The sequence below is a fragment of the Eptatretus burgeri genome, chromosome 2 (assembly GCF_056783735.1).
Source record: "Eptatretus burgeri isolate ZD-2024b chromosome 2, Ebu_testis_v1, whole genome shotgun sequence".
Lineage (NCBI taxonomy): Eukaryota > Metazoa > Chordata > Myxini > Myxiniformes > Myxinidae > Eptatretus > Eptatretus burgeri.
Window position 1 is genome coordinate 32,731,337 of NC_140962.1, and position 14,322 is coordinate 32,745,658.

The following is a 14,322-nucleotide window of genomic DNA, read 5'->3' on the forward strand; positions in this document are numbered from 1 at the left end:
TCAAGTCCATATCCATAATGTAATCTTGTATTAAAAACAGATTTGTCTTTCTTTTCTTGTTTTTTCTTTTTTTCTTTTCAATAAACTTTTGTTGCACTGTCGCCAATTTGGCATTAAATTGACTCGGCAAATCTCGTGGCACAAAGCTTGCTGATGTTTCTTCTTTGTTAATTTTGCTTTCTTTGCTATAGTAACTTCACTGAAGGATCCACGATCTACTCTATATACTGTTATGCTTCAGAGTTAGCGTTTGGACAAGATCCCTTATTGTTAGCTTGAAAGCAACCAGAAAGACTCCGATGATTTGCAGTTTTCTCAACCTTTCGCCGTGAAATCTTTTGAAGGTGATCTATTTTTTTGGTTATCTTTTGTTGAAATTCATTGCTTTACTGATTTTAATCATCAGTGCACTCATGGTGCTTATCTTTGCCCATTTTTGTTTCTTAGATCCGGCACGACGGTCACTGTTTGTTTGAGATATTGGGGTGTACTCAAAAAGAGGAGCTTTGTTTCCAAGCAAACGAACCAGACAAGCAGGAGATTAACTCCAAAATTTGTAGTTCAGACTCAATCAAATAGATGGCTATCTCCGGAGCATGAAGGTTGGTTATTCAGTGCGGTTAAGAATTCTAAGCTATCCCATCATTTAGTTTATCTTGGCAAGAGGATTCAATCATTTGGATTTTGGCAAGCGTACAGGAGATTGTCAGGATAACTCAGAGGTACATCGTAGGGTATAAAATGTCTAAATGAGTAATAATTTTATTGCATAAAAGCCTATGAGAACCAATGTGAAATCTTTTTCTGGGTTGAATTATAAAACCGTCATGTTCTTTCTCCTTCAATTTACAGGTGGTGCTGAGTGTGATCTGAGATGCGATTTGTGTTTCTCCATTGTCTGGTATTAGATCGATACAAATGAACGTTACGTGAACAATTTCTCGCTCATTTACTTCCATGCCAGCACCCTGTTATTGCAAATCCGGAAGGACCAGATGATCGATGATACTCGATGTTTAATTAAGAGTGGACATGTGTTAGGAAATGGGAAAGAGGCCTGAAGAAGTCTCTGGGTCAACTGAGGCTGTATTTTCCTGATTTTTCCAAAATTTGGAGAGTATTATGTTCAATCATGATTTTTTTTTTGCTCTTTGAATAAAAGAAAATCCCAATCTAATCTGTATTCAAAGAAGAAAATAAAAATCAGATTTCAGAACCACAATAATGTTTTTATCTGTAGTTCATGGGGCCTCAGGAGCACTGGGCAGCCAGAGGGCTAGCCTAGCAGAATTAGGAAGTGGGGCCCAACTATGGGTGTGGTACAGCCTGGGCTCCATGGGGAGCCTGGTGCTCTCTGTGAAGCTCTCTGTGGTGTTGTGGGGAATCCCCAATCCAATGTGATGCCTCTGAAGCTGCAATCTCAGGCTGGTGCAATCATGGGGCTTGGAGCATTCAATCAGGAGGGGCTATAGCCTGGGGCCTGAGAAGCACATCTATCTCTCCTGAATCCTGTGGAATCTAAAGATCTCAACATTAACATTTTCAGTATGAGGCCAAAGTAAAAAGGCATGTTGCTCTCATACCACAGACAGTTCAGTAGCCTGTGTTTTCTACTACTTAATCTCCAATCTCATGGCCTCTGCTGTACCGACCCTCCCACCTTACCAAGTTACTCAAGGATCCATTCATTCTTCCTGCAACCTGCTCCTGGTTAAACCCTCAAAATCAAGGCTTAAACCTCCCCCCCCCCACCTCCACTCTTTCATTCCTCTTTTCTCCCAATTTTGGAACTCCCTTCTGGAGGGTGTTCAATTGCAGTTTTCATTTTAGAGCTTCAGGCATGCCATCCACCACTATATCTCATGTCGCTACTCATCCCTACCCATTATATCTTCTACCTCCATTAACACGACCTCAATCAACCCACTTACTTGCACGTCACCTCTCTCTCTCTCTCTCTCTCTCTCTCTCTCTCTCCTCTCCTCTCCTCTCCTCTCCTCTCCTCTCCTCTCCTCTCCTCTCCTCTCTCTCTCTCTCTCCTCTCCTCTCCTCTCCTCTCCTCTCCTCTCCTCTCCTCTCCTCTCCTCTCCTCTCCTCTCCTCTCCTCTCCTCTCCTCTCCTCTCCTCTCCTCTCCTCTCCTCTCCTCTCCCTCTCCCTCTCCTCTCCTCTCCTCTCCTCTCCTCTCCTCTCCTCTCCTCTCCCTCTCCTCTCCTCTCCTCTCCTCTCCTCTCCTCTCTCCTCTCCTCTCCTCTCCCTCTCCTCTCCTCTCCCTCTCCTCTCCTCTCCTCTCCTCTCCTCTCCTCTCCTCTCCTCTCCTCTCCTCTCCTCTCCTCTCCTCTCCTCTCCTCTCCTCTCCTCTCCTCTTCTCTCTCTCTCTCTCTCTCCTTTTACTGTTAATTATTTCCTTTCTTTGTTTTGTTCACTTGTGGAACAACTGGCCCACCATTAATAAGTTAAAAGGTTTCGGGTTTTCACCATGTATGAGCTCTCAAATGAGCTATTTACATTCTTTGTACTTTAAAAAAGAAAATAACTCCAAAGTAAAAAGAAAAAAGTCAGCCTCAATATTTTAGACAGTATGCTCCACCCATTGACAGGAGGAAGTAACGAGAAAGAATGAATCCACCTTTTGCAACTCCTCACCCACCATTAGCTGATTATTGTGGGGTGCTGATTGGCTAATTATTGTGAAGTGCTGATTGGCTGTTGAATACATGTTACCAATTAGTCGGTACATTTTGCTCATCATAGTCCAATGCCCTCAGTGTATTGCAAGCTGTAGTTATTATCTTTACTACCTTTATTGCAAACTGTATTGACCCACCATTATTACCTTGCCTTTCTAACTTGTCACCTCACTTTTCTATGCGCCTAGACCATGTAAAAAAAAAGCACAGCCAACCGAGAATTGCAATAAGTACCATCCCACTGATATAACAACAAACCGCAGAGCAGACCTCATCTCTGTAACATTTTATCCCTTCACCAGAGACTTCTTCAAGCTGGGCCACCACCAAGCGTACCTGCTCCTGTCCGAATTCTGGGTAAGCCCTCGCTGGCTTCCCCCAGTGCACTCCCTGGCATGTGGCGCCTCTTGTCTTCGCCCTGGTTACCTGGACCAACAAATATGGCTTGCCCCTCAGGGTCCCACGGTGTAGTCTACGCACCCAACGCCCAGGGGACCCTTTCTCAACCAAAACATACTCCCCCATGAACCACACTCCCAGCCTTTCAATGAACCTTTGTACCCATTGCAATTAAACTTTGCTACTACCTGTACCAACACTAGCATGGCTTCTTGTTCCAAAACATCTGAAGCCCCTACGATCTAACGCCAACACCCCCTACTATCCAACACCAATGAAGGCAATACTATCCAACACCGTCACACTCCCACAAGCCCCCACAACCACAGTCCCACACCCACTTCAGCCATGCCTGCTGCACATGCTGTGTATGCAGCATGGCATGCCTTGCTCACCATGTGTCACACTGTGTCATCTGCACAGCTCTCTTTACACACTTGGCAGTCTGGCGTGCTCGCTCCCTGGGTCTACGGCCACGTGACCCCTCCCTGCACATCGTGGTGCCACCGTCTCTCCGCCAATTCTCGCGGGGAACACCGTGCAACTTTGCCTCACAAATTCCATCTCCTTTCCTCCAAGACTCCTGTTGAATCTGTTTCCCACCACAGTTTACCTTCCAGCCCTGCCCTTTTCTGTTGGGCTTATGGGGCGATGAAATGAGGTCAACCAGCAATGCTTCCTTTTCAATCATTGTGTTCTCCATAAAAATCCAGCGGGAGCATTTCAACACCACAAAGCTAACCAACCTGCAAGGGCTTGCTTACTATGGTGATGGGCTCCCACTTGCTCATAGCATAAAGCTTGTTGATGCTTCTTTTTTGTTATTTTTGCTTTCTCTGCAAAAGTAACTTCACTGAAAGATCCACAATCTGCTCCATATATGCTGTTTCTTGCCACCCAGAGTCATACTCGCTTTACCTTGGGGACGCCCTTCAAAATCTAAACAGTCCGACTTTGCTGACGGCCTCCCCATACACGTTCCTCCCTTTCTCCTCAATGTCCATTTTAAGGCACTCACACAGTCGTGCTGCACTCACCACAAATTCGGTCTCACACGTGCAATCATTCTCGCTCACGTGCTTTCCCTCCCCCACACCCATGACAGACGGCACAGGCCAGGCAGCTTTGATCCAATGTAACGGTCCACCAGTAATGGTCCACCACTAGATTACTCTAATGTAATGGTCCAACGGTCCGAGCCGGTTGTCCATTCCTAATATGGTTTGTCATGTACCGAGCATGTCCACTCACCGCATGCCAAAACACACGGCTCGCAAGTCGGCCATGTAACCTCCACTACATCGGCCTGCTCCATGATATTGAGTGTGGATTTGGATGGTATACTCGTGGAAACCACTCACCGCAAACATGGACAAACACATCTCCCTGTGAGAGTCCCTGACCAGTCCTCTGTTATTTGGCCCCAATCTCCCAATTTGCACCATATCCATGTGTGCTGTGTTGTCTGCATACCTGCTTGCACTGGTGACGACTTCACCATGTGATCGTACCTCACTGCCGACTTCTTCAGTACAGATTCACACACTGTTAACACCCTTGAGGCCACGTGCATGCTGCACTTGTCCCCCCACCCCACCTTCGCAATCTCCTCCACCAGGACCTGTTATACCTTCCCTCTTGACCTTCTGGCTGATGCTACTGCTGCTACGGTGATGCTGACCTGCTGCTCCTTGGCGAAAGGGCCCTGCTATTTCTGGCGGCTTGTTCAATTGGGGACACCAGGTGAGCTGGTGGGTAATTAGGCTCCAAGGCAGTTCGAATAACTTCACCGCACCCTCCTGAGGTCCTTTCTCCACAATATCTGTTTGAGTTGTGGCAGCATCTAGGCAGTTCGTGCTCTCCTGGTCCTTCTTGCCCCAATGTGAGAGTGTGGCTGGCTGCTATAAAAATTTTGTGCTTACTGCGTGCTCCACAATTTTGCTTTGAGGTAACAGTTTCCTGTGCCCCAAGTCCAATCCCACGAGATGACACTACCGTAATGGTCCACTGGTCCGAGACAGTTGTCCATTAGGAATGTGGTTTGTCATGTACTGACCTTGTCAGGAACCCACTGCAAAGATTCCTGGTCTGGACCCATGCTAAACGTCATGTTACTGTGCCAATTGGAATCTCTGTGCTGGGACGGTGATGCGCCGAGGCAACCACGGGACAGATCTTAACATCTGGCCGAGCAACTAGTGTTCGCGTGATGCCGAACCCTGAGCACTTCACAACTACAGCCAATCTCTATCTCAAACAAATTCCCCCCCCCTCCCCGGCCACCAGATGACACCATCGCGAGCAAGCAGGATGATTTTTATACGCACGCGCGCGCACACGCACACACACACACACACACACACACACACACACACACACACACACACACACACACACACACACACACACACACACACACACACACACACACACACCAACAGTGAGTCAGCATGCTTTTCTGCAATGCAACATATATATGCTGCAAGGCTTTATTGTGCAAGTCATAGGCGTTACATGGTTGTGTTATCAGCAACCTAAAAGGGTTAAATTGTTGGAAAGATGCATTGAACTGTGAAGGCAAGGCATGTCCAGCCAATTACACCTTTCCCAGCCAAGAGAGACTTGTAGCATCTCCTAACTCTAAGGGTGACCGTTAACCCATCTGCCACACCATCACTTGATGCAAGAGTAATAGTCCGAGAGCCCACAGGCTTTTAATTAGACTCTCGAGCACAAAAGGTTTGACCTATCCAGAGTATAGATGATGGTGGTCAATGCAATAATGTGGATTCTTGCATGCCCTGAGGTCGACTCAAGGGGTCTTGGCACCTTGAAAGGGGGTGCCAAAATCGGTCTTAATTAGAATTTCATGCACAAGGATATAGTTCTCGGCGTCACGTTCAAAAATATGTATCGTAAGAACGTATTACCATCGACCGAAGGGATTTAAGAATGGCCCAAATTAGCGTTCATTAGAGTTCTGATTAGACTTTTGAGCCCAAGCATGAAGTTGATGGCAAAATATCCTCCGATCTCATATCAGTCAGAATCGAGCACGTAAGAACGATTTCACTTGGACTGAAACTTAACAAGAATCCCATTTTTTTGCGAATTTGATAACGCATCCTTTTCCCAAACATAGACAGCGGCCAATTGTTTGTTTTTTTTTAACAAGAGTATATCGTTTTAAGAACGTGTTCATGCAGACCGAAGGGATTCAAGACCTTTGACCCCTTACATATATCAAGATCTTGTGTCAGTCGGGATTCATCACTGACGAATCGTTCTGTTATGACCGAAGAAATGGAGAAATACCGAATTTACGATTCAGCGATATGTAGAGCTTTTATTCAGAATTGAGAGCAATGCAACATTTCACATCGAATGATACAACGAACGAAACGAAGAATAGTTTCTGTCTGCCATCGGACTTGTAGTCTGTGGTGGTTCGCGGAACAGTGCATATCGAACGGGCCGGCACAAACATTGTATCAATATCCTTGATGATTAAAATATTGACATAAACGTGCATCTGATGTGATGTGTCGCCAATTTATTTGTTATATCGATTGTCTCTTCAAAATGTGTATCCCAACCTTGGCAGTATACTCGGGGACAACTCATCGTCCTCATCACCCTCATCTGACGGACTAGATTTTTCAGTCGACCAGATCTTCATCATTGTCTTCACTGGGTTCAGAATTGAGTTCAAGTGATGCAGTAATCTGCTCCCTTTCAAACCAAACAACTCGACGCTGGGCCTTCAATCTCCTATCCTTTATCTGGATCCTGAATTATCTGATTTGTATCCGCCAAGGCCCACATGTGAGCGACGAATATGGCTCTCCGAGTGTGTTGGTATAGCTCGCACTTTCACATGGTGGGAGACTCTATCCCCTTCAGTTTCTTCAATGAGCTTGTTCTACGTGAAGGTTTGAATGCTCTTTCAAACACACCACAAGTTGCGTCGTTTAAATCATTTTCTCGCCTTCGATACGTTGCTGCAGTGAATGACGCCAGTCGTTTTAATGTCCTTCGGAATGACTTGCATTTGGAGTGTTGACTGTCAACAATGTACAAAGAGGTTCAGGAGGAGCATTAATTTGAGTCAGCCGAACCTTGCCACGATTGCAGCATATCCCTGGAGCTGCTCCTGTCCATCTCATCCCATCACAGTGCCTGCAAGTAATTGACATTGAGCCAATCGCAACTGCTGGACCAGAAGCGTAATTCAAGGCTGGATTGTAGGAAAATGCAGGCTTTTCTTTTACCCTTCAGGTTGCATTTGCTTCTCATCTTCTTTCTTGCTCTTGAGTTTCAGCCGCTCTGGATGTAGCCATTCCTGTTGCGTTTGCCCCTCGTCTTCTTTCTTGCTCTTGAGGAGTTAAGGCTGCTTTGGATGCAACTTTTGTTGTGGTATTTTCCTCTTGTCTTCTTTCTTGCTGTTGAGTTTCAGCTGCTCTGGATGCAGCCATTGCTGCTGCGTTTGCTTCTTGCTGTTGAGGAGTTAAGGCTGCTTTGGATGCAGCATTCACAAGTCGTTTTTTGTCAAGTTCGCTTCTTGTACATTTTCTTCTTTTGGTAAGAGCCATCTTCCTGCAAAATAAAGGAGGGAGACAGGGTGGAGGGGAAAGCAAGGAAGTGGAGAGGAGAGCGACGCCTTACCACACGTCACAATACACTCCGGGTGGGAGGGGGGTGGGGGAGTGAGAGGGGAGAGAGAGAGAGAGAGCGATGTGGAGAGGGATAGATTGCTGTACTGTATTCGGAGGGGGTGAAGTGAGAATGGGACAGAGAGGGAGGGGCGGAGAGGGGGGGGGGAGTTAGCAGAGAGAAAATGTTTTGTTTTATGACCACACACACACACACACACACACACACACACACACACACACACACACACACACACACACACACACACACACACACACACACACACACGCACACACACACACACACACACACACACACACACGTGCTGTACGAACTGTATACAACCCAACAACTTGTGGAACTCTCACCCTTGTTTTTGGGGGAATTTCAATAAATGATTAAAAAACTCAACTTTGCATTATAGACATTTCAAGATGTGCATAAACATTTTATTTATAAACAGCGAAACATAGAGTGAAAAATTAACAAAATTCAAACATATAACAATTCAAAGAGAAAACAAAATGTCAGCCAACACTTTTCACAGCTCAAGCCAACATGAAGGAACTCCGAACATGAGGTCGATGGCGGTTTTTTTTTTTTGTTATGTATGGATGCTGAAGTGACAGGTGGATAATGAAAACACATCGCACAAAAAGTTAAATAAATAAAAATGCACAACATTTTCAATTCTATATATATCTTCTTCTTCTTCTGTCAGCTGCTCCCGTTAAGGGTTGCCACAGCGGATCATCCGTAATGATTTGGCACATGTTTTACGCCGGATGCCCTTCCTGACGCAACCCTGGTCGCCTCTTACGACACAGGGATATGGTACACCTATTTTAACCGGGGTATACACCGGCCCAGTACAACTGGTACTCATTTCGCCGACCTCGGAAGGATGACAGGCTGAGTCAACCCCTGGTGTATTAATTCAGTGGCCCAATGGGGCTTGAACTCAGGACCTTATGGATCCCAAGCCACTGCCCTAACCACTGCGCCAACACCAGGCTCATATATATATATATACTAACCCTAACAAATCATATTATGAACAGATTTGGATATTGGGCCATCTTAAATTCAGCCGCTAATGGCTGTGGCAGCCATTTTCCACTGCCATCAAAAATTTTGAGAGCTAAATATATCGAGCTAAGTTGCCCCACTACCACCAGTAAGTAAGTCATGAGCACACACCCACGAAATAACGTTTGAGTAAGGCCTAGGTCACATTTGCCGCGGCGGCCGTGGGGTCTCCAAAATCTATGGCCACCAGCAATTATACGGCGGCCGCAGTATTTCCACGGTCACACAATGTAGCAGTCACATATGTTTTTATTTTTCGGGGAACCGCACGGCGTATTTATAAATTATGGAGACCGAAAACGTGGGGTTGTCGTACAGTCTTTGATTTTATGTCGCACAGTGACCTTAGGGCGTTCCTGCCGCGGCCATAGAATTTTCAAGGCAGACGCAAGGCGACCGCAGAGGGACCGCAGGGGGGGCCCTAAGGCGAACGTGTGGCCAGACGGATGGTAACGAATGGGTGAATTTTTTTTTTAACCAGTTTTTTTTTTTCGTCTTGTCGAATTGCTACAGCGAATGTAGAAATGAAAAAAGTTATAACTCCGCGTTATAATTCCACGGCGACCTTACGGCCTGTGTAATATAGCCATACGGCGTAGGGCCACCCTGAGGCCACCTCAGAAACTCTGCGGCCGCCGCACGTTTCTGTCAATTCAGAGGGCGTACGGCCGCCGTATCCTCGCCGTAGACCAAATGTGACTTAGTATAGGCCTTAGGTCTTAGAAATTGTGGAGACCGAAAACGTGGGGTTGCCGTACGGTCTTTGATTTGATGTCGCACGGAGACCTTAAGGGGGCCCTGCGGCGGCCATAGAATTTTTAAGGCAGACGCAAGGTAGCCTCAAGGTGCCCGCAAGGCGACTGCAGGGGGCCCGAAGGCGAACATGCGGCCAGTCGGACAGTAACGAATGGGTAAAAAAAAATTTTTTTTACCATTTCTTTTGTTTCGGCTTGTCTGATTGCTACGGCAAACGTAGAAATGAAAAAAGTTATAACTCCGCTTTATAATTCCATGATGACCTTACGGCCTGTAAAATATAGCCAAACGGCGTAGGGCCACCCTGAGGCCACCGCAGAAACTCTGCGGCCGCCACAAGTTTCTGTCAATTCAGAGGGCGTACGGCCACCGTATCCTCGCCGTAGAGCAAATGTGACTTAGGCCTAAGAAACACACCATCCTGTCTGCAAAAGAAAAGAAAAAAAGAAAGAAAGAAAAAAAAAAGAAAAGAGAACTTAACCAAAACAAGTCAGGCAAGGAAGGTTAAGGGGACACTCCATCTCACCTGGTCTGAGGTCATCACACTCACTTGCGTCCTCAAGAACGCCTCCAACTGCATTTGCTACCATCGATATCACCGTGCCACCATGCTGTGTCACCTGCTGTCCAAAGCAGGGCTTGTTGCCTGCTGCTGCTTGTGAGTAGGCCATATGAGCCGAAGCTTTTTTGTGGGCCATTGAGGCCAAAGTGCTTTTGTGGGCCGTTGTGGCCAAAGATTCATGCAATTTTGTGGGCCGTTGCAGCCGAAGATGCATGCCATTTTGTTGGCTCAGTGGGCCGAAGAAGTCTTTGAGAGATTAGGCCACTGGGCCGACTGAACTCACCTGGTGAGAGGCCAATAAGGCCACAAAGTGAGGAAACCCTCAGGGGTGAATGGACAATACTGCCGGGAGGGGGCATGAAGGAGCGCACACGTGAAAGAACTTTGAACCTTTCAATGCCAATATTGGTGTTAAAAATAAAATTGAATGCCCTCCCGTTCAAATCCATAATTAGAATGTTTAGTAGTGTGCATAGAGTGTGAATTTGTTTGTTAGATTGGTGACCCGACACACCAGGATAGGGACATGCCAATCTTACTGTGACACTTTGGTTTTTGGAGTTAGGTGCTTCCCATGTTGTGGGTTAGAGTAAATGGGAGATCTGTGCTGTACGTTAGACAGGGCTATTGCCGTGGGCTGCCCCAGATGGAGGCTCGGGAGAGCCTCGGGAGAAAGGTGGGGGTAGTGTTGCGGAAATGGCCCTTGGTGTGTTATTAAATATAGGATTAGCCCAGATCCCCCATTAAATGCGTGTTTAGCCAGGTTGTTCGGTAAATGGACGCTACATGTGTGTCGGGAGGTGTAAGAGGCTGTTCATCGTTGGTACATTGGTGGTGGACCGGAGGTTCTTCTTCTTCCTTCCTCTCTCCGGACAATAGTCCCCGCCCAGCGCTGAGAGGGGGAGTGGCCTAGGGAAGGAAGTGAAACTGAAGGGAGGAGCCAGTCGGTTTTGAGGCGAGCGAGTGAAGAAAAAAGACTGCAGGAGCGCCGGGAAGACGGTGGTGAAACTGAGCGCCAGTGTGGAGCGATCGGCTGAATAGGGCTGGCTGTGTGTGAATCAGCAGTCAGCTTTGAGGCGAGTGAGGGCCGAAAAGGAGAAGTGAAACTGAAGCAGTAAAACTGCAGTGGGCATGGAGGCGAGCAGCAAAGGAAAGGCAGGGTGAATCTGCCGGGAGAGAAGCTGAACCTGAGCGCGCCGAGTCTGCGATCAGCAGTGGTGAAACTGAGCGCCGAGGTGGGGCGCGATCGGCTTTCGTGAGGAGACCGACAGGTTCATCCGGAGTCCAGTGACGGAGCCTCTGACTGTCCCTACTCACCTCACGGCTCGACGACGTCTTGGAATCCCATGGACCCAGCCTGCGGAACCCAACACCCCGATTTGGCCTTGTCTGGTGAACACGCCATGCCTGGACTTGTCTGCTGGACCTTGTGCGAAACCAGCTGAAACCTACCATCGATCTGATGGTCTTGTGCCATCGACCTGACGCGGGGTCAGAACGCGCGGAGGCCGCATGCGTGGGCGGTGCGTCAAAAGGAGGACGAGCGCCATCTTGCCACGCGGCGTGTTCGAGCTTGGGCGCTCGAATCCATGGACATCGGCTTGTCATGAGCCACATTCGTGCCTTTGACACTTTCCTCTCGTCCATGAAACATCACCAAGTACTCTGAGTCTTGTCTGCATGCTGTCTATGTCTTGTCTGCATGTTGTTTAAGGCTTATCTCGTTAGGGTCCCCTTCGAAACGCGTAGCTCCCTTGTTAAGAACGGGTTATAGATTAATTGTAACATTGTCGTGAATGCGTTGCTTGTGTCGTGTTCCCCAATGTCCCGAATAAATCTGGCTGATTCGTATGAAATTTCCGCTTTGAATTAATTTGTGCCACGCTGAGGAATGATCCGCTCGATTTGGATATAAAAACGAAAATGGTTACAGACTGGTCGACTCCGCTCGGTCTCTGACAAAACCGGTCTCTAATCGGGGTCTATTCCCCCAGCTGGCAAGGTACAGGTGTATTTTGGTATCGTGGTTCGAGACGCGTAACCCGAGAATTGTGCCGAACCAGCCGGCGTTATAACCCGGAAACGGCGGTGGTTATGGCGGCGCCGAATCTGTAACATTTGGCTGTCGAGAGTAGGGTGCGAAAACCCAAACTGGTTGCGGAAGGTGGTTGACGCGCTCGTCCGAATCCCCCCACCCCCACCCCCGTATCCTTAACAATATGTATATATATATATATATATATATATATATATATATATATATATATATATATATATATATATATATATATATATATATATATATATGGAGATATAGTGAATGTGTGTGTACATGTACATAAAGATAATAAATAATGACCGTTTTTACAGCCATTTTTCCCTGCTGTGCAGGGGTTGAGCTTTTTCTTGAGGCAATGTTTTATGGCCGGATGCCCTTCCTGACACCAACCCTGGTCGCCTATTACGACACACAGGGATATGGTACACCTATTCTAACCGGGCATACACCGGGACCAGTACACTGGTACTCACTTTGCCGACCTCGGAAGGATGACAGGCTGAGTCAACCCCCTGGTGTTAATTCAGCAGCCAATGGGGCTTGAACTCAGGACCCTGGAATCCCAAGCCGCCACTCAAACCACTAAGCCAACACCAGGCTTATATGTGTGCATGTATTTCTGTATATACCTACATGTATATATACATGCATATATATACATATACATATACATATATATATATATATATATATATATATATATATATATATATATATATATATATATATATATATATATATATATATATATATATATATATATACATATATATATATATTTTATACATAGTGTTGCGGTTGAGGAAATTCGCAAGCCACCATTCAGGTCCCGTAGGTGAGGTATCTCTGTAAGTACATGTGTAGTTAGCCCCAAACCCGTTGTTTAGAGGGAATAAATGTGATTCATTCGGGCTGCGACCCTTTGAGATAGCCGTTTTTCTGTTCTTTATTTTGAACCAACGACGTCTCAACCGCCATCACACAACAACCACCAACCACAACGCCACTTCACAACAACAAGAAACAACAACAACAACAACAACGCCAACAGCCACGATCTTTACCTTCACAACTCGCTCCCGCAGGCATCGCGTCACCGCCGTTCCGAACGGCACCATGGCCATGGACCACCACTTTAAACCCTCCACCACCCTCGCCTCTCCTTCTGCGGCCATTCCCGCACCGCTTGTGGGCACCGAGCTTCAGGCTGTCCTGGCCTCGTGCGGGACGCGCGCCAAGCCGCGGGTGCAAAGTGTGGCCTTTCCAAGGAGAATTCGGATCAGGAATGATACACGCCCACTTTTGATCCGTCCAATCAGCAAGCATGGGGAAGTTTGGCCCCGCCTCCAGGCGCGTCGGTGTTGAATCGCGATATGCAAATTCTAGGATCAGGGGAGACTCACGCCCCTTTTCCTCCGTCCAATGGGCGAGCGTGGCTCCACCCCCGAGCTCGTTCTGATCCAGAAATTTGCATATGGGTTCTCCTGCCGGACTATAAAGTGCCGAGCGCAGGGTCGAGTCGGGCTCGGTCGAGTCAGTTTCGGAAGAGTCAGTTTTGGAGAGCAGAGTGTGGCAGCGGCAGAGTGTGGCAGCGGCAGTCAGTTTGAGAAGAGTCAAGGCGAGTTTGCGAAGAGTCAAGTCGGGTCTGAAGAGGAGAAGTCTGTCGGGGTTCGCAGTCTGTCGGGGTTCAGAGTCTGTCGGGGAGCTGCAGAGAGAGGAAGCCTGGAGCGCGGTCGAGTCGGTTTGAGCGCGGATTCGGCCTTGGAGGAGCGGGGAGTGAGTCGGGAGGCGAAGGCATACAGATGGTTTGCTGCAGTCGGCTGAGGAGAATTGGGGAAGAGACCGAATAGTTCGGGTCCGAGGCAAGGAAGACGGCGGTCGGCGACGAGCTCGCAGTGGAATCGCTCGTCGCGGGACCCAAGCAAGCCAGCTATCCTTTTTCCACAGAGCATCAACAATTCCCCCCCTTCCCCCCCCCCCCACGCTGAGATAGTGCGAAAAGGGGGCCCCGTTCCCACCCCACTCCAAGCAGTGCCAACGAAATCCGCGAAGGAGCGCGGAGTCGGGGCGCTGCCGCGCCGCCACATTTGCGGCTCATCACAAAGACACGGGTAGG

At 47.7% G+C, this 14,322-nt stretch overlaps 1 protein-coding gene across 4 annotated transcripts in view; it reads left to right on the forward strand.

Annotated features, from left to right (window-relative positions):
- LOC147031760 (rho guanine nucleotide exchange factor 25-like) overlaps nt 1-14,322 on the forward strand; it is a 266,797-nt gene that overhangs the window by 135,995 nt on the left and 116,480 nt on the right. The window contains exon 1 of one of the 4 annotated variants that reach the window (XM_085867178.1): nt 4,746-4,830. The exons of the other annotated variants lie outside the window; for them this stretch is intronic. Coding sequence (XP_085723304.1) covers nt 4,761-4,830 — 70 coding nt within the window. The 5' untranslated portion in view covers nt 4,746-4,760. Of the gene's footprint in view, nt 1-4,745; nt 4,831-14,322 lie in introns of those variants that run through there. 4 annotated transcript variants of the gene reach the window in all.